At 45.5% G+C, this 20,068-nt stretch overlaps 1 protein-coding gene across 1 annotated transcript in view; it reads left to right on the plus strand.

The window, feature by feature from the left end:
• The window catches only part of LOC135386286 (hemicentin-2-like), a 269,853-nt gene that overhangs the window by 229,764 nt on the left and 20,021 nt on the right, over positions 1 to 20,068 (plus strand). Inside the window, exons 3-5 of the mRNA XM_064616111.1 lie at positions 1,641 to 1,748; positions 15,715 to 15,930; positions 18,453 to 18,742. Of these exons, the coding sequence (XP_064472181.1) occupies positions 1,641 to 1,748; positions 15,715 to 15,930; positions 18,453 to 18,742 (614 nt within the window). The remainder of the gene's footprint in view (positions 1 to 1,640; positions 1,749 to 15,714; positions 15,931 to 18,452; positions 18,743 to 20,068) is intronic.

Raw genomic sequence — 20,068 nt, forward strand, 5'->3', positions numbered from 1 at the left:
CAAGGTTCCGTAACACTCGCAACGTTCCAAAGCTATGTATATCAGCCCATGCCGACCGATTTGCCAGAGCTGGACTTGGGGAGTGGACGACTGATCTCTCCGCGAATGCCGTTCACGAAGATCCGGCGCCTCGATCATGCCCTCGTGCACGACGGAGGTCAATACAGCTATAAGGTATTGGCTTTAATAACCTTAAATGAGAGATAAGGTGCTTGTTAACTGGTCGTACACGAAGGAAAGGAACTCCGAGACAAGGAAAAGACGTACGAAGAGACGTTGTTGTCCCGTGTACGTCTCTTCTTTTGTCTGGGAGTTCCCTTCCAGCAATTAATAACCTTTACGTAGGACATATAACAAACATTTTACTGACAAATTTGCAGACAGTCACGGAAATTGTCGCGGCATTTAGTGACAATGCCAAACGTGTCGTCCCCGTCAGCAACAGCCGCCGCCGAAAATCGCAACGCCTTCTGTTTTCTCTCTCTCCTCTCTTTGTGGGTGTCTGATTGGGGTCCTTTGTTGAGGCAAGAAATTCAACTATAGCAATATCTCGTTGGGAACATCTTGGTCAGGTGTTGCATGGCGGCGATCCACAACTTTCCAATCGTCAAAAGTAGATTTCCAAACTACGGTGTCATCTTATTCCTCGTTCACCTCTGACTATACGGTATCGAAAATCCCACGGGAAACTGTGGCTCAGCTTGATATTCGATGGAATACGTGACAAGAGCAGAAGCCGGATTGTGAGAGTATGCCGGATTTCCCTCTCTAGAAAAAGCAAAAGCGTCATTCTCTGCACCACCAATCAGAGAACGGCCTCAATAAAAGGGATGCGGCGCAGGTGCGACCGTCTGGACGGTGCCTTTCTCCTCTCCTTTTCTCTCTCTCTCTACGCGAGGCCCTCTCACTCCTCCTGTTAGGGAGTGACGTCACGCTGTTCTCGCTGTCCGCAGTCTCTCCGCAATCGGTCCGCAGTGTCTTGTTGTCCGCAGCTGCGGAAGCTGCGCTGATCTCTAAAAATACTTTATTTAAGATCTACACGCTTTTCCGGACAAAAAAAAAATTTGCCAAGTAGATTGTCGACCGATGCTGAACATAGTGGTATGTGTTGCACAGATGTGTTTCTGGAGTGACGGATATTTTAAAAGTTCGCTTATTAGTCTTACCTAATTAACTAATTAGGCACAACGCAAAAATACTGGCGGCTACGATGCAAGGCGGCAAAATAACACTCGATTGGTTTCGTTCGCATAGGGCGCACCGTCTTATTTTAGTCATTGATGTTAGTTGGTACACCTCGTATTATACTTTGTGTTTGTCTAGAGATCGAAACTATGGGAAAGTTGTGCTTTAGATGAGCCCAGCATCAATAACGTCTACGCCTGAGAATAAACTTAGCCCTTCAGGAGTATAGGGATGATCAAGGACTGCACAAATTTCCAAGCTCACATCACACGTTCAAGGTTCAGGAAGGGGGTAAAGTAGGGTTGATGCAAGTTGAGGTAAAGAAAGGAAGAGATCTGTACCGTGGTGTGAGTGACAGTCATGCCTCTCCACGATATTGCTCGTTCGGTCGTAGACTATAATTTACTAGTTTCTTGAAATTCTAGCTAACTGCTCGATTTTTTTTATATTTCCAGTGGCTCCTCACAACCTCACGATTACAGACGGACGAGGAAACTTACTGCAGAGCCTTATCGGACCGTACAACGAAGGAGATTCCGTTCGTTTTCTGTGTTCTGCTCAAGGTAAGAACCTTAAACGGGCCGTAAACAGCCTCTTTTCTTTCGCTTTTTTCGCTTTTTCTTTCTTTTTCTTCTTTTTATTTTTCCTTTTTTGTAAGCGGGAATAGCAAGTCGGCTTCTGGAGCCAGGCTAACCTTTCCCCTCTTTCTTTTTTTTCTTTTTTTTTGCAATAAACTTATATCCCCCCCCCCCCCGTAAACAGGCCGCCGAACATTTCACAAATGAACCGTGAAAGATACCCCATTGGAGAACGCGGGTCATAATACCCTAATATACATCAGGGTTGCGGATTTACCACTCCGGGGTTGGAATGATTCCGGAATCACTCCAGATTTATCAGAGCTCGCAATGGAATTAGAATGGAATGGCGGAAACTGTCATAGGAATGGAATAGAATTAGGCATTTTTTTCGCAGGCGGAATGGAATTGGAATGGACTGGTCTGGGTGCCACACGGTCAAGGGCGAAATAACCTTGTCTTATTGCTTTTTCCGTGAGGGGTAATGTGAATCTCCTCTATAGCACTGCTGGGCTAGCTAGTACGGTTACCGCTCCTAATTCTTTTATTGGTGGAATTAAAGGAATGGAACGGGGTTGCCAAGCCATTCCAGGAGTGGGAATTGGTCATACCTTTTCATTGCGAGGTATTGAAACGAATGGAATTATCACAAATCTCTATTCCTCTGAATGGAATTGGAATGGAATGGGTGATGATCCCATTCCGCAACCCTGAATTATACAATGATAATGATACCGTAATGATGATACCGTGATGCTACACGTAAGGCTTGTCTGCCCAGTGTGCATGGCGACATGTGGCTCCCTCTGCATACACAGAGGGCGCTAGTATTCAGGCACCCTATAGTTATACCCACACCTCTAGTTTTACTCTATAGTGTTACCTCAAGTTTGCTGGCGAAATAAAAAAATATTAAGCGCTCTCTGTCACGTTTTCGACTTGTTGTGCTGGGTTTATACAAGCAACAAGCTGTTAAACTGCGCCGTCAACATAAACTGCCTGTCTGCTGCTTTACAGTACCTGTAACATTTCATCACCGGTTCGCTAGACCTTCTACCTTTCTATGTAGAATATCATGGCATTCACGTGCAATTCAAATTCCTCTGCGTCACTCATTGAACGCAGAAGGATTCACCTTCATAATGGCCGGCTACACATACACCCGAAGCACACGATATAGATCGGTCAATGCGCTCGCAAAATACCGCTTTGATTTCTCTGAGGAACCACGTTAATTCAGTTCTGATACAAATCAGGACGAGCGTCTGTTTGGCCGTGTCGATGACAGGCGGACTGAAGGCGATCCGATATCCTTGCACGACATTAGGTTAGGAGAAATGCATCAGACGTCGATTCGACGATCCTAATTTGGACCGGGAGGAGAAGTTGGGAATGCTGTAATCCTTTTTCCTAATTTGAGCTTAAAGTAGCACAGAAGTCATTTTTAACACCCAGTTTTCTTCCTATAAAACTGTTAAGTTTGCCAGTAAGATGCACCATGCGAAGTAATTTACACCACAGAGTCATAATTATCGCGGAAATTGAATTTAAAATACGCCGCAAAAAGCGACCGTGCGCAACGGTGGTGAAGAGCAGTACCAGCCTGTGATCTACCTGGAACCTCGCGCTGACGCTATAAGGAGAACGCTCGCTGATTGGCCTAGAGAAATGTTGTCTGCTACTCCGCTGTCGTCTGCTACTCGGCTGTTCGGGGTTCTGATAAAGCCTTTCTCCTTGCTCGGTAATGCTTCGGCCGCTCTTTCTATCCCCAATTCTCCGGGAAAACTGGCAAAACAGGTTTACGGCGGCAAAGGGACAAGGCGCTGACCCCCACTGACCGGCAAACCAGAACGAGTCTCCTTATGCCGTCATCGGTGACGTGCCATCATACCTCCTCATCCTCGTTATAGCTTGAGTGGCGAGTTAAGGGTGAAGGCGCGGAGCTATGTTTATGCGAGTTTTTTTTCTGGGAAACAAATTGCACACATCAAAACCTTTCGCGCTATTCGGTATAATGACACACACACTTTCATCAGATGTCTTAATCTGAAATTTTTTTGGATGGCCCTCTGTACTCCTTTAAGAAGTGATCAGAGGCTTCAGGGAGTGGTGCCTGTTGCGTGTAGCCACCAGGGATTTCCCTACACCCCCCCCTGCATTTTTGCAACACCCCCCCCCCCTGAAATTTCTCAGGTGACCCCACCCAGCTCGGCCACCAACACGTTCTGCCAGTGAGTCCGGCGCAGCGAATTCCATCCTGTGCTGTTAAACTTGGGCTGTAGGACCACAGTCATGCAGATGATCGTATACCATGCATTTGTCCAAAATCATTTGAAAGTGACTGTTCAATACATATATTGCGCGCATATACGAGCAAAAATGCGTTCGGGCACGCAAACTCAATGTGGATCATCAAGAACCATTTGCGCCCAACTCAGTCTAGCAAGGTATTCTGCTTGTTTCGTCTAACGTTTTCACCGTTGGTTGCTAGGTGTTCATTGAGTTTCGTGAGACAAGGTGCTAGTCTTTTTTTCTTTCTCGGTCGTGTAAATATGCATCTTAATGTTGAAATGCTGTCCATAATGAATCTGTATTCTAATGTCCTGTGTTCGAACGAAATAACATATACAAATAAAAACCGGAAAGCTGAGCAAATATATCATCATTGTGCCTCGATTCTCTCCGTGTCTAAGAAAAATTCAGCAAGTGGAACCTTCACCAAGCCACCCTCCCCCCCCCCCCCTTGAAAGCTCGGCATCCCCCAGCAGTGAATTTCTGGGGAAATCACTGGTAGCCACGGTTTCAGCCGAGACAGTTCAGTCAGATTTTAACTTTAAATGCCCGCGTATAAGGAAAGGTTGATTGATTGATTGATTGATTATGTGTTTAATTATAAGGAAAGGATCGCTATCGTTTGCGTCAATTAAGTCTCCGGAAGTGGGTGGGACAAATGAGTGAGCCTGTTAAGGCTGCTAGGACAGGCTCCTATCATTTTTTGTCAGACTTGTGCCCGTTACTCGAAAAATGTAATTGATTACCGTTACCGTTACTTCTGTGGAAAAAGTAATTCATTACCATTACCAATTACTCGACTTCAAGCGTAATTGAGTAACGAGTAGAAAAGTAACGCGTTACTTCGGTCATTACTCTGCATTCACGCAAATTATAAACGTCTTTGTGTGCCTCAGAAAAAAAAAAAAAAAAGTTCAACAGTGGATCAGCTGAAATAACAAGACAAACAAAAACACGTAGGACGAGGAGACGTCGACCCGATTGTGGAAGAGCATTGCGTGGAACTTCCCCATGACTCACTAAACCTCCAAGGCTTCAGGTACCATCACACTGGTGTAGGAAGAGATTAGGGAGAGAGACTCTGAAATTCCAGAGCGTTATTACAATGACCTCCGCTTGCTATAGTAGAACAGCCCAACAAAGGCTGATGGCCCCAGGGGCTTGACTTGGGGCAGAACATCTGAAAGATAAGCTAATCTCTGCCGGGAAAGTAACCAATTACTTAGTAATCTATTACTCAGAAAAGTAATTGATTACTCGAAAAATTACTTTGACAGTAAAGTAACTGATTACTCGAAAAATTACTCAAAAAGGTAATTGATTACAAGTAACGCAATTACTAGTAACGCGTTACGCACAAGTCTGTTTTTTGTTCAATGTCTCGACGCGCCCGAGAAAAGAAAATTGGCGTTGTCTCCGACACTTGTGCTAAACGCGTTAAAAATTTGGTGGATCTATGGGGAGCAATCTTTGGCGGTAAATTTTGGCGAAGCCCTTTTTCGGGTGCTATCAAATTTTTATTGAAAGTCTTATATGGAATAATATATATTATAATATAATATATATAATAATATAATAGATTAGAAGCTTAAGAGGGCGGTTGACCACGAGAATGAAATAAATAGGAAAAATTCAGAAGACAAAGAGCTTACAGGAAAACACAAAGGGGAGTTTAAATCAGACTTGTACGTAACGCGTTACAAGTAACTGCGTTACTTGTAATCAGTTACGTTTTTGAGTAATTTTTCGAGTAATCAATTACATTTTTGAACAAGTAATTTTTCAAGTAATTCTATTACAATTTTGAGTAATCAATTACCGAGTAATCAGTTACTTTCGAAGTAAAGTCTGACTCAAAATAACAATGCTCTGTGACAAATTTCCTGCGTCTTTTGTTGGGCTAATCCACTATAGTAACCGGAAAAAATATTATTGCTACTTTTCACGCGCGAGTCTTTCGCGCTATTTCAGCTGTCCCAATCATGTCCCCCAAGGTCGCCATTTTCCCATGTATTTGTTCCTATCCCGATGCGTGCAATGCCGGAGGCCGCCCTTAGATACCCCATTGTTACCAGACGTTGGCTTGCGTTTGATTGTAGCGCGCTAAAGATCCAGTTGAAGCACAATCCAAGCCAGGCCAAGTCACCGAAGGAAAAATGGACGACTGCGCCTGCGGCGCCTGGTACGACAGGTACGCTATGTGATGCACGCAGCCGTGCACTAGATCCTTCCGATCGCTCAACACGTTTAAAAACGCGACCAAAAAGTGAAACACGACACAGAAAGTTGTTGTACGCGTTTTATTTGGACATATAAAGACCAGATTCATTCGCAGAGACAACAAAAACATTTTGCCGCTAAACTTAGCGCGCTGAAGTGATCCGGAACGGCAACAGTGGGGTATCTAGTGGCGGCCTTCTTCGTTGCACGCTTTTCCGAGGTGAGTTTGGGGGACCTGGTCCCAATAATTTGGGAGTTGAGCTTTTTTTTTTCTTTGTTTCTTTTTTCGAAGCACACAGAGGCGGAGATTTTTGCATGAATTGAAAGTCCCGAGTAACGCATTACTTTTATACTCGTTACACAATTACATTTTGAGTCGAGTAATTTGTAAGTGTAATCAATTACTTTTGCTAGAAGAGTAAGGTAACGGTAAACAATTACTTTTTTTGAGTAATGGGCACAAGTCTGGAGTTTATTAACACTTAGGGACGGGGGTCGACGTTTCGGCAGTCAGCGCTGACTGCCGAAACGTCGACCCCCGTTGTAAGTGTTAATAAACTCCCCTTTCTGTTTTCCTGTAAGCTCTTTGTCTTCTTCTGATTTTTCCTAATACAGTCAAACTCCTTTACAACGAAACTCAGGGGACAGCAAAAAAAATTCGCAGTAAAGGTATTTTCGTTAAAGAGGATGTCCATTATTGGACCTATAGGCTCCAGCGGGACCTCAAAAAAATTCGCTGTAGTGGTATTTTCGTTAAAAAGGTGTTCGCTATAAAGGAGGTTGACTGTAATATATGTACATAATATAATATAATAAGGTGAATTTTTTTCCAGACTATACCATTTCAGCGTACCGCAAAACACACTCTTCGCCGTTCTGAAATAAACTTTTACAGCTGCCTTTCTATACACAGCTCACGAATAAAGGTCTGCTTTCCGAGTACGTCAGACTGTAGAAGGTTATTCCAAAAATACGTTCTCGGCTCCACGAAACGCACAGCGCGCACAGCTATATGACAAAACGTCCAAATATTTGAAAAGCCACGACTAAAGTACAAACTCGTAAACGTGTGGGTAGACGCCACCCTAAAAAAAAAAATGCGGGACGGTTACGATTGTGTAGCGCGAATTTCAGCGGTAGCTGTTGCGTGTTGACGTTGACGGTTTTATTGCTGATATATGCGCAACTACTTTAGAGAGACGAGGAGGTATCATGAACTTAATTTCTAGTCTGGAGAAGTATGACGCCATGGGTTGCAGAGTATGCGTCGGGCAGGCAACACAGCTTCTAGCAATGTTGTCTTCTGACATCGCTCTAGGCAGTCCTCCAACGTACATAGACCGGAAAGATACAAATGCCAGAGCTTGTGGTAACGTCCTCTACTCTTGGAGAATGCGAAAATCTAAACTTTTGCGGGTTCATAACTTGAAAACCCGAGACTAGGGGACAAAAAGCGACGATGAAAGATGAAAGTCACTGAAAAGGTTAGCCAGCTGTAGGACTCGAACCCACATCTTCTGGATTGCCGGTCCAGGGCTCTACCAATTCAGCTAAGCTAACACGCCTTCTCAGCGACTTCCAGGGTGCGTCATCTGAAGGGACAGACAAGTCACTCTCTCTCACTCATCCTCCTTTCACTCTTACACTTTTGCTCACTCATACACACATTCATACGACGGGATCGACGCAGGCGGCAACTGTTGAACATGAAAGAACTGATGTTCTGAGGCTGGAACAAGTGGAACTGGAACAAGCAGCTGGAACAAACGACAACACAGACAATTAGCACACCACACGTAAACCGGTTCGAACCGATTAATATCGGTACCGATAACCTTGAACCGGAACTTGAACCGAAGCCCCCCAACGCCAAAAAGGCCGACGATGAATATCTTTCTCGCCATCCAGAGTGGGCGCTGTATGAGCCCTGGGCCGATTGCCGGTGAAGGGACATTCCCGTTTTTACGTCAGTTTTGTCGATATTTTTTTTTTGTCCCCTAGTCTCGGGTTTTTAAGTTATGGATCTATACCCAGGTCCCCCAAGGTCGCCATTTTCCCATTGTTCGCCATTGTTCCTATCCCGATGCGTGCAATGCCGGAGGCCGCCCTTAGATACCCCATTGTTACCAGACGTTGGCTTGCGTGGGTTGTAGCGCGCTAAAGATCCAGTTGAAGCACAATCCAAGCCAGGCCAAGTCACCGAAGGAGAAATGGACGACTGCAGCGCCTGCAGCGCCTGGTACGACAGGTACGCTATGTGATGCACGCAGCCGTGCACTAGATCCTTCCGATCGCTCAACACGTTTAAAAACGGCACCAAAAAGTGAAACACGACAGAGAAAGTTGTTATACGCGTTTTATTTGGACATATAAAGAAAATTCATTCATTTGAAATTTCATTTTGAAAATTCATTTCATTCATTCGCAGAAACAACAAAAACATTTTGCCGCTAAACTTAGCGCGCTGAAGTGATCCGGAACGGCAACAGTGGGGTATCTAGTGGCGGCCTTCTTTGTTGCACGCTTTTCCGAGGTGAGTTTGGGGGACCTGTCTATACCACCAGCTGGCTTGCTATCCTCTGCTCTATCCTCTCGTTTTGCGGGTTCTTTTGAAAATTCATGCAAACGCGTAATGTTCGATGGCAACGTTTATATTTTGCGCACTGACCCTTTGCGGGTTGTTGTTTTCTTCTTCATTTTTTTTAACGCGGGATGCTAGTTTAACCACTCTGCGACGCTACATGACTTCACCGACCTTAAACGAACATGGGAGGACCGAAAAAAAAATGTCGGAGGAAGCAGCAATTAGGACTTCAAGCCCCTGTGACACGCGTTTGCACAAAATGTGCGAGTGCAACGCGCAATCCCGGTACGCAAGAGAGCCTTAATCAGTTCAAAGTACTAATTGACGCTTGCAGAGCGAACTATATTCCTTTGAATGGAAACACGACTCGTGAAACGCTACATAATTAGAAAGGAAGCCCGCGAGGCGTGCAAATCATAATCAAGGACGTTGGCAGCTTGATAAAACGGGAGGGTGCATCCAGGCAGACAAGATAACGCGATTATACGTTTTAAAACTGATGTCGTGAAAAAGGATACGACGCCAAAAAAAATAATTACGTCTGGAAACCAAGAGCGACTCGAGGAAGAAAAACGCTGTCTTGTTTACTCCACTCTTCCTGCGTCATGCCTGCGTGGGCGGAAAGCATTCGCACTGATGATGACGATGTGATGAAGCACAGTTTGCGGAGGTGTCTGCAATGCAGTGTTGCCAGGTCACTTAAGCGGAAATTCGCGAGGCCGGCGCGAGGAAATTCAGTAAAATTCAGTAGATGTAATAAAAACAACTTTATTGCAAGAGAACAGGGCGAAGCAGACGCCATCAGGCGTCTGCAGTGCCGAAGCAAGCCCTTCGCCTCCTTTTAAAGGGCTTCGCTCTGCAATAAACCGCACCGTATGGCACCGGATTTTATCTGATGGTGCTCGCCGTACGCCACAACCCTACTTCATCACTTCATTCGTGGTAAATAGTCACCACGGAAAAAATAAAAATAATGAGATTTCTGTTGTCCGCTATACCTTTCGATTCGTTAGTTTTGTGGCCCAACTTCCTGTCGTTAGGTATGTTCAGTTGCGGGCATTGACTGTGTCGCACTGTGACCATCTATATGATTATCTGAACGTGATTATGTTAAACCCTACTCTGCGCATCCCTCTGCAATGGAACTACGAGAGGTGTGGGTTTACCCGGTGTCCTATGGAATATGTCTGTGTCGTCCATGCATGTTTCTAGCCCGCCTTGGCTAAAGCTATCACTGTTTACGGTATATGCGCATACTTCTTCAATGTATTTGCTGTAAGTTGTTTTACTTGGGCAGCTGCTCGCCACATAACACGTAGACCCCTTACTGTATCAAAAATAATTCCCTTGGGGATTTTTGTACAACTCAAATAGTGCTCCCAGCACGAACGACATGATTTTCCCGCTAGTACGCGAACTACAATGTAATCCGACAGTGTCAGCAAACGTAAATTGGAGTTCGCAAAGCAAAACAATGTTTCAGGCAAAAAAATCAGTAGATTTCAGCTCCATTTTGATCTTTTTTCAGTATTTCAGTAGACGGACCTGAAATCCAGTAGATCTACTGAAATTTCAGTAGACCTGGCAACACTGCTGCAATGTGATCCCCTTTCCTGGAAAGGAGAAGGCAAAGAAGTACGTGGGCGAGGATATTCTGATTGCGTAAAGGCTTCGCCGCTGGCGCTGGATTCGCACTCTGGGACGGTGACTAGCGCAGTACAGCCGGCGGAATTCCTCCGTGTTTGGCATACTACGTTAGTATTCGGAGGGAGAAACCGCAGCTGAGGTGTTCGTAAAGATTTCATTTTACAAACGGGTGCACCGAAATGGAAATAGAAAAACAAAAACAAACACGGAGATGTAGTAGGTACTATTATAGAAATGGATGCTGGCTACTTCATAGCGGATAAAGCTCCATGCTAAGGCTTAAAAATAATAAAAGTCGTAGCAAAGTAGTAACAAAAGTAACTGGAGGAAGACACACGCGACAAGGTCTCTGATCTGATACGGGTACCGAGAGAGAAACGCTAAGCCTAGCTCAGCTTTTGGCCCTAAATAGCTCGTCGAACATTCTCCAATTGTTATGCTGCGCGAAAGAACGTGGATCACGACATACAAATATGGAATTCATTTACTTCGAGCGAGCGTCCTTACGGCAAAACGATGCCATTCAAAGAGCATGATCCGCGAGAGTCCAGAACTACATCACGTGACACCGTTCCAACGTATAGCAACACAGCATTCAGGGCGCTGCACGGAGGTGGGTGGAGATTTTACTCTCCTAGCCAATGACGGGCCGCACTGAGGCACGCTGCAGCTCGCGAAGGAGCCACTTGTGTGGGAGCATTGTGGGTGACCTCGCGGAGAAATACAGCACTGAAAACATAGTGCGCACACGAAATGGAGCATTGGGGGCTTTTCGTACCGTTTTATCTGGTTACCTTGGGATTTCCAAGTGGAGAGATGTTTAGAATGGACCATTTCCCACAACGCGTATGCGCATGCCCAGCCCTTGAGTCCGCCATTTTTTAGAGGAAAACATCGCCATGAACCCACCTGCGGGCGACTGTCATGTTCATTGTGGGGAGATAATCGGTTTCAAGGTTGCGCGGACGTTTGAGGTCTGGTAACGAGTACAATGCGCTTTCACTCTTTCCGCATTCTTCTTCCAATCTTCTCTTGCTACTTTCCCACGCAACGTGCCAGTCCGAAAAGAGTCACCATGGTTGGGGGGAAAGACACGACGTTCGACATTCCGCCGCCAGGGGCGACGCGAATATGGAAAAGGTCCATTGACCTCACTTCCCGATATTCCAACAAAATCAATGTATAAGCGTCACGCATTTTGAATGCTCGATGATGCGCGACGTCAAAATGACGTGTGGCTATTGTCGTAGGGGCATCGCAAGGCGGGGTATGAGCGCGAAAGAGTTCAATGAATATTCGGTCGATTTAGAACATGCTTGGGGTAGTCATGGCATTACAGTAATGAGTTACTTTTTCTGGTCATTTGTAATGTAATGCACTAATTTTGACGTTATGTAATTTGTAGTGTAATTTAATTACAATTGGGCAGTAATTTTAATGACATTACTCGTTACTTTTTACAAAAGAATCGAGTGTGTGTTTTCTGTGTTGGCACTTGGCAGAAAGAGAGTTGCCGAATGGCGAGTTAAAAGAATTCCAACGCCCACTATGAACGGTAACGCACTCAATCGGCACAGATTAAAAGATGTCTTGTTTTTACTACGTAGTGTTGTCTGACAATGAATTTCCACATCCTCAATATCATTACGATTAAACTCGCAGTAATGATTTTGTAATGTCATTCCTTTTTCGTAGTAATTGTAATGTAATTTCATTACATTTCATTTGCTATAATGAGTAATGTAATTTAATTACATTTTAGAAGTAATTTACCCAGGTATGATTTAGAGCCATTATTTACTTTTTGCGTCAACATTTCTTTTTTTTTTAAACGTTTACCGTGGGCAACAAATCACACTGCATTAGAAAAAGTGCACCTTGTATTACTATTTATAGCCGTTTTAATGAAAAAGAACTAAAACTAGTCGAAACACTTAGATTGCCCCAATATCTGTACGAATTGACATCAGCGCATCCAGTGACACACCACCTTAGGAGTGACGGTTAAAGAGCCAAAGGTCGTCACAGTATTACATGGACGGCTATATCCAAAGATGCGAGCGCAGCAGACTGAATACGAATATACAGTCGATTGTCGGCATTGAATAACGGGTATTATTTCGTGTACTTAAAGAAACTGTGTTTCAGCATGTACGCAGTTCGCATAATGACCAATGCTAATGATCGATGAGCGCCATCGATCCACAAGATACGTTTTTTTGGTGAGTGGAGAAACACACTGTAAAAACGACGATAAACCAGAGACACGGAACAGAAAAAAGACAACACGACACGTTCTCAAACACTGCAACCCATTTAATGAACAGACCTACACTCCCAATAACCTCCGGATGGGTGGAAAGGGGGAAACAGAGGGAACACTAACGCAATTGCCTCGTGACTTACCGTATTTTCACGCGTATTAGCCGCACCGCAGATAAGCCGCAGGACTCGTTTTTTGATACATTTTGAAAATGTTTTTGCAGATAAGCCGCACTCGCAGATAAGCCGCGGGTAATACGACGCGACCGCTTTGTGCGCTAAACCAGAGTTGCACAAACAAAATCAATAGAGACTCTCAACGCTCGTCGACGCCGTAGTCCCTGCCAGCTGCCCTGTTCCCGTACTGGTCCGCGACGTCGACGACTTTTAGTTTGAAGCCGCTGTCGTAGCTATGCCCCCGCGATGGAGCCATGCCTTACCTATAACTGCCGTGTCCACGAATGCTGCTGCTCAGGTCAAATGAGAACTGACGCTTAGCTGACCACGTTTTATCCCGATGTCAGGTGTATTGAACCCTTCCTGTGGGTCTGCCGACAAAGGAGACTGTAGGGAAGGCCATAAACCCTGTGGTCCACATTCCGGTATCGGCATGATGTATAACAAAGGAGTTCAGTTCTAGTGTTCTACTAAGATCGGATTGTGCTCTTGTTGGGTGTTTTTGTGGATTGACGAGTTAGTGGTGTTCCAGGAGACATTAATCACTGTCACCCCTTTTGTTAAAGCTGCGTGGGGGAATGTATTCGGAAGGTCAGTCCACTCGAATGTAGACCCGCCCCTGTTCGGTATTGTTCGTGCACTGGCAGGGCGGTCCTGTTCCGAAAAACATGAGGCACTGTCGGCCCTTTCGTTTAATCCGGGGTACTGGGAAAGTACCAGGGAAAAATAGCCATCAGATAAGCCGCACCCGTGGATAAGCCGCAGAGCGTCCGCGAAAAAAAAATTCGCGCATAAGCCGCGGCTAATACGCGTGAAAATACGGTAATATCTTTGTACTCAGCTAAGAGTCGTCCAAACGGGTCACGCACCTTTTTCAATACACTTGTCTCTTGGAAAAGCGGGAAACAATTGTGACATTCTTTCAAGTGTTCAACAAGTTCTGAATTTCCTGAAAGGCTGTCTGCATTCCTTTTATGCTCTAAGAGCCTAATGTTTAGGCATCTACAAGACTGTCCTACGTAGCAAAAACCACATGCAAAAGAAATATAATACACAACACCTACGGCGCACTCCACAAAGCGGGTCTTGTGGGAAATACGGCAAACGTTCTTCATCAGAAACCTTATGGGTTTCTGATGAAGAACGTCCGCTCGAAACGTCAAGTATAGTTTTTCCCCTGTTTTAAGTACACCAGTCCCGGTTTTTACTCCTGGGTTTTGTGTACCTGGCAGTCCTTTTTATCGTTCTAATACTATAGCATACTATGTATTTCAGGTATGTTTTACAGAGTCGACACATTTTAGCGTGTCACATTCACAATCAACATCAAAGTCAATTCCCGTTGCCGGTGGCAAACACTTCTAATGAATGGTGGACACCGCTTTTCTCTCTTTTCCTTCTTTTTTCTTTTTTGTCGAGTATTGCGGGAGCCGTTGATTTTAATGATCGGAAGCACTCAGATGAAAATTGTGTCGATGACATGTTGTTCATGTCGGTGGGCCTATGCCATGAAGCAGAAGCATGACATCGCTCTCCAGCCTTCGCAGTCTCACGTGCAAGATGTAATATACCGTATACCATTCCAATGCTCGCAGCTGCCTCGTGATAACCTCACCTAGCAGACACGCCCTGTGCTCCAGCTCCCTGTGCTCCCAGCGCCCTGTGCTCCAGCTCCCGTGGCTCAGTGGTTAGCGGACTGGGAGGTACCCGGGTGCGAATCCCGGTGCCGGCTGTGTTGTCTGGGGTTTTTCCTGGGTTTTTCTCAGACGCTTTCAGACATATGTCGGCACAGTTCCCCTAGAAGTCGGCCCAGGACGCACATTTCCCCAGGGCGTCAGTCGTGACGTTGCCCATATACGTGTGGCCGACAACGACAAGCCCTTTCACCATCACCACCACCACCCTGTGCTATGCTTTAGGCTTCACTACGAACACCAAGCCGCCAGCGAGCTGTATATACGGAGAAAGAGGAAGCGTCGTAAAACTTGTCGGCGCCCACGGTTCCCGTGGCGCCATCTCTCGTCCGAGCTGGGTTTTCGGCGCGGAGAGACGGGAATTTCTGAGGAGTTAGCCCAATAATTGGTCCCTGTCGTATGAATGTGTGTATGAGTGTGCAAAAATGTAAGAGTGAAAGGAGGATCAGTGAGAGAGAGAGTGGCTGGTTTGTCCGTTCACATGACGTACCCTGGAAGTCGCTGAGGAGGCGTGTTAGCTTAGCTCAATTGGTAGAATCCTGGTCCGGTAATCCAGAAGATGTGGGTTCGAGTGCTACAGCTGGCTAACCTTTTCAGTGACTTTCATCTTTCACCACCAATAATGCTGTCGCATTAATAAAGTTCCGTCTCGAATCGGTGGCTGCTTGGCAGAAGTCGCCCACAGTGACGTCACTGCATTCAGTCAAAGTATACTGGCTATAAACTGGCTATACTGGCTACGGGAATTGTCTAGTTTGGCGCATTAGGCACTTGATTTATGATTGTTTATTTTTTTTTTCGTTTCTTACATTACTGTAAGCTGTATTTGGATGTTTTCAGTGCACTATATCTAGTAGGATTTTCCGTTGATGGCCACTTTTAAATAAATAAATAAATAAAATTCAACTACCAATAATTGGCTGCGAATTTAATGAAACTGTGTTGCCCGGTTACTCCTGGCATCACAAGAAATCATGCGAGAGCGTTTATTTTAGTTTCGGTTGTGTCCACCGCTTTAAAGCTACAAATGATCATCACCACTGTTTTTCCATCTTTCACATTGCACTTTACCCAGGTCGACCTCCCCCTATCGTGACGTGGTGGCGGGACGCCGTGCTCCTCGACGACAGCTACGAGTCTTCCCCGACACCTCCTAACGGCGTCCAAGGGACGTCCCAGAATGAACTCGTCATTCCTCAGCTAGAAAGGCATCACCTGATGGCTCTGGTCACCTGCACTGCGCGATGCGGGGACATGGAGGCCAAGAGTTCCATCACTTTGGACATGAACTGTGAGATATGAGTTTTGGATATAAACTGCACATCGCACGAAATTTTACCATAGAAAGAAAAACAGGGAAATACCTGGCACTCCTTCTACAGTGTCGCATAGGATTTTAGGGTCTTCGAATAGACCTCTCCCTGTTGGTAAACAAATGACGTCATAGTGTTCGACAGCGCCACCAGTTTGGTAAGGTTGAACTATGCTCGAAGCTAAGTGGCGAACAAGGTCGCGCCCGAAAGCCACGGTCTTAAGGGGATTACGATGGTCCCTGAAAGGGGCGCGACCTTCGGTTCTACTTTTCTTTCAATAGGAGGCAGCGAACAAGTGTCCATTTTTGGAACCCACCTCTCCCCTTCCGATCTGTTTCGGTTTCGGTTTCAGTTTGTCTACCAACGTCATGATGACGTTTTTCGGGTAGAGGTTTGTTGACGCGAAGCTGTACACTCGAGCTGTCTTTACGGCAACTTACACGCGGTTGCCATGTACGGTACGATGGCGTGCTCTGGACTTTAAACACGTGGAAACTTGACAGTAAAAAAGCGTTCCATATTTTTCTTTCTTTTCCAATCCAATCCAATCCAAGTAAAAAAACGTAACAATTTCTTCGAGTGACACACAGACATTTGTTTGTTTGTTTTCTGCCTCTTTATTTCGTCTTTGTTGCCAAGGGCACATCTTCAGCAACCTCTATGACAGTCAATCGGATTTCGCTTGTTTTTTTTACAACCAGCAACATTTGTTTTGGCTCTGCACTTTTATTTTTTAAGAGAACAGTACTGGCTAGTACTGGCTAAAGCACTGGCTTTAAAATAATCAGTTATATAAATAACTGGTTCCGAATTCATTTGAAATTTATTGTACGGTGTAGTCTGCATACTCTGGAAAGCATGTGACAGCTACGTTTCATCTTTGGTTTGGGTCAGCACTGTTGTCAGGACAACTTCGATATTCCTCGATACATGCGCTCGCAGTGTTATAAAAAAATGGCACTCCCAAGTACGTCGGGCGTTTCAAATGCGAGTTAAAATCATTGCACACGTACGCACTGCACGGTTGCGTCCAGGTTTCTGTAAAACGACAAGAACATTTTGCGGCACTTAGTTGAGCTACGAATCACATGAACGATCATTTCTCAAGCAAGCTTACTTGCTCACGTTGTTTGCTTGTTCCTAATTGTGGTAATGTCGAGGAAGGTGTAAAGAAAAATATCTGAAATTTGAGCACATGCCCTATAGGCTTCAATTTTGGTGTTTTGAAAGGATCAGAGATGTCCGTGGTATTTCTCCGTCGTTTTATGAACGCTGGATTTCCGAATAGTACGTGCCTTTTGGAGGAACGAATTTGACATGATCAAGTGTTCTTGACCTCCGTTCATGAACGGAATTAGATTAGTCAAAGCTTTACCAAAGCACTTTCGCGATAACCCGCGGGGTAAACTGGCTATGTAAGAAGAAGGGTGACTCCGGTTTCTGGGAAAAGAACAAGTAAAGTACTGCCCTTCTGGACAACGCGATCGGCTGGGAATAAGCAACACATGAGAGACCATGGCAGAAGCTACCTTCTTGAAGCATTCGATTGCTTCGTGATGCTGCCGTGAAGTGTCACTGGTTCATTTGCGTTACGGAAGACAATGGTAGAAGGTGCAGTGCAAGTCAAGCACTAGGGTTTACCTTCAGCAAGAGGCCTTCGTGCGTTATCAAACATTTATTCAAAAGTTATCTTTTCAAGATAACGCCTTCTATCTCCTCCATTCAATCCAATCGTTGATTTATGAAGGTTTGTCGATTAAGAAGGTCGTAAATCGAAGGCTGACTGCACATAACTTTCGCAAGCTTCCCAAGCAGCACAATGTACTCAAAAGTCGAGTGCAATAGGGGTGGAGGGTATGTGTCTTATCAACGTTCCTTAGCTTCAAAAGTCTGTTCAAGGTCTTCCACCTACCTGTCCACCTCTATTTCACTCGACTTTCAGTACATTGACCCAAGCAGCACAATGTACTGAAAGTCGAGTGCAATAGGGGTGGACGGTATGTGTCTTTATCAATGTTCTTTAGTTTCATCAGTTTGTTCAAGGCCTTCCACCTACCCGTCCACCCCTATTGCACTCGACTTTCAGTACATTTTGCTGCTTGGGGAGCTGCTTGGGTTGAACTTCAAGATATCCTGATAAGATACAAGACTGAGACAACTTTCAAACTGAAAGGTCTGCCAGATTCGTCACCCCAAAACAACTCCCCAAGCAGCACAATGTACTGAAAGTCGAGTGCAACAGGGGGTGGAAGGGTGAGTGAAGACCTTGAACAGACTCGTGAAACTAAAGCACATTGATAAGACACATACCGTCCACCCCTATTGCACTCGACTTTCAGTACATTGTGCTGCTTGGGTTGAACTTCAAGATATCCTGATAAGATACAAGACTGAGACAACTTTCAAATTGAAAGGTCTGCCAGATTCATCACCCAATAACAACTCAGTCTCCTAACTGGACCGTCGCTTCAATTTTATTTTTATTTTCTGTCGTTTTCAGTTCGTCCAATGGGAGTCCAAATCCGACGGATGGACACTCCGCTGGTGGCGGAAGCGTCGGTGCACCTGGAGTGTGAGTCTTGGGGATCCCGGCCCCCACCTTCGATGGCTTGGTGGAAAGGCTCCCAGCAGATGACACGCTCTTGGGATCGCTTGTCGGTCGACGGGAACCTGACCACGAGCGTCCTGGCCTTTACTCCCGGAAGTGAGGATCACGGGAAACGTCTGCGCTGCGTCACTTTCAACCCCCATATCCCCGACAGTGCCCTCGAAGACCATATCCTTTTACAAGTACGTCTGCTCCGCTCCGTTGAAGTTAGAAAGCAAAGCGCAATCAGCCTTGCACGGAGTAACTTACTGTTCATTGTCAGTCGTATACAGTCAACCCTCGATTTATGAACACCCTCGGTTCCCCGAAAAAATGTTCATAAATCGAGGGATTCATAAATCGAAAAATCCGTGGAGTACTATCGAGCAATTGGAACAGTATTTCCCAGTTGGGATTGTGTTTATAGTGTAATATATTGTGTAGATTTGCTTTCGACCACGCCTTCTGCTGTATCAATCTCACAAAGAACAGACTTTAGCACATTCACACTGTTTATTATGCAATACTAAATTGTTTAATTTTGCTTTGGACCTTCCGCTGTGTCAATCTTGGAAAGAAGAGATGTCAGCACATTCGCACTCGACTGGTCTCGGATTTCCTCCGGTATTTTTAACATCCGTTTACTCCGGGTGTTCGTCGCCCCTTGTGCGACCCCGGAAAACCCGTTTGTTTTTCGGATTTCGAGGGGTTAAGAACCGAGGGAGCAATACCTGGAAAACGTTTTGCCCGTTTCAGGCGTCATTCATAAGACCACGGAATAATCCCTTTGAAGGTTTCTGTTGACCTCGGAACGATCCGTTCATAAATTGAGGGCAAAAACGGTGGGCAACTCCTAGTTGGTTCCCAGAAATTCCATTCATTATTCGGATATCGGGGTTCATGAAACGAGGGAAGAATGCTCGTAAAAAGTTTGGTTCCTCAGGCTCACCAGCTCCGGTGGCGCAGCGGTAACGCGTGCGCTTGGAGACTGGGAGGTCCGCGGTTCGAATCCGCGGGCCGGCTGTGCCGTCTGGGGTTTTTCCTGGGTTTCCCTCAGATGTGTAATAGGCGTATGCCGGCACAGTTCCCCTGAAGTCGGCCCATGGACGCAGCTGTCCTCCCCCCGAGCGGATTCCGCTCGGTCTTCCACTTCACCCTTTCCTCTCCTCCTCTCCACCAACTTTCCCTTCCCGAGAAACATGCCGCCTAATCAGGCAGGCAGACCTCTCGGGTTCCTCCCAACGACACTCCTCCTCCTCCTCCTCCTCAGGCTCGTGTTCATAAAACGAGGGAATTCATAAATCAAAGGTTCATAAATCGAAGGTTGACTGTATACCACTGTGTAAGACCCTATGATGATGACTCGAGCGTCCCGGTGCCAAAGAAGTCGAGGCCATATGTAGTACGTCAAGGTCGAGAATCGAAAGGAAACAAGATTATTACGTTTGCATAATGTAAAAACCCCGAGACTAGGGAACTCGAAGGGACAGACACAACACGAAGTCTCGAACAGAGCTGTTCGTGTTGTG

Source organism: Ornithodoros turicata, chromosome 2, assembly GCF_037126465.1.
Source record: "Ornithodoros turicata isolate Travis chromosome 2, ASM3712646v1, whole genome shotgun sequence".
NCBI lineage: Eukaryota > Metazoa > Arthropoda > Arachnida > Ixodida > Argasidae > Ornithodoros > Ornithodoros turicata.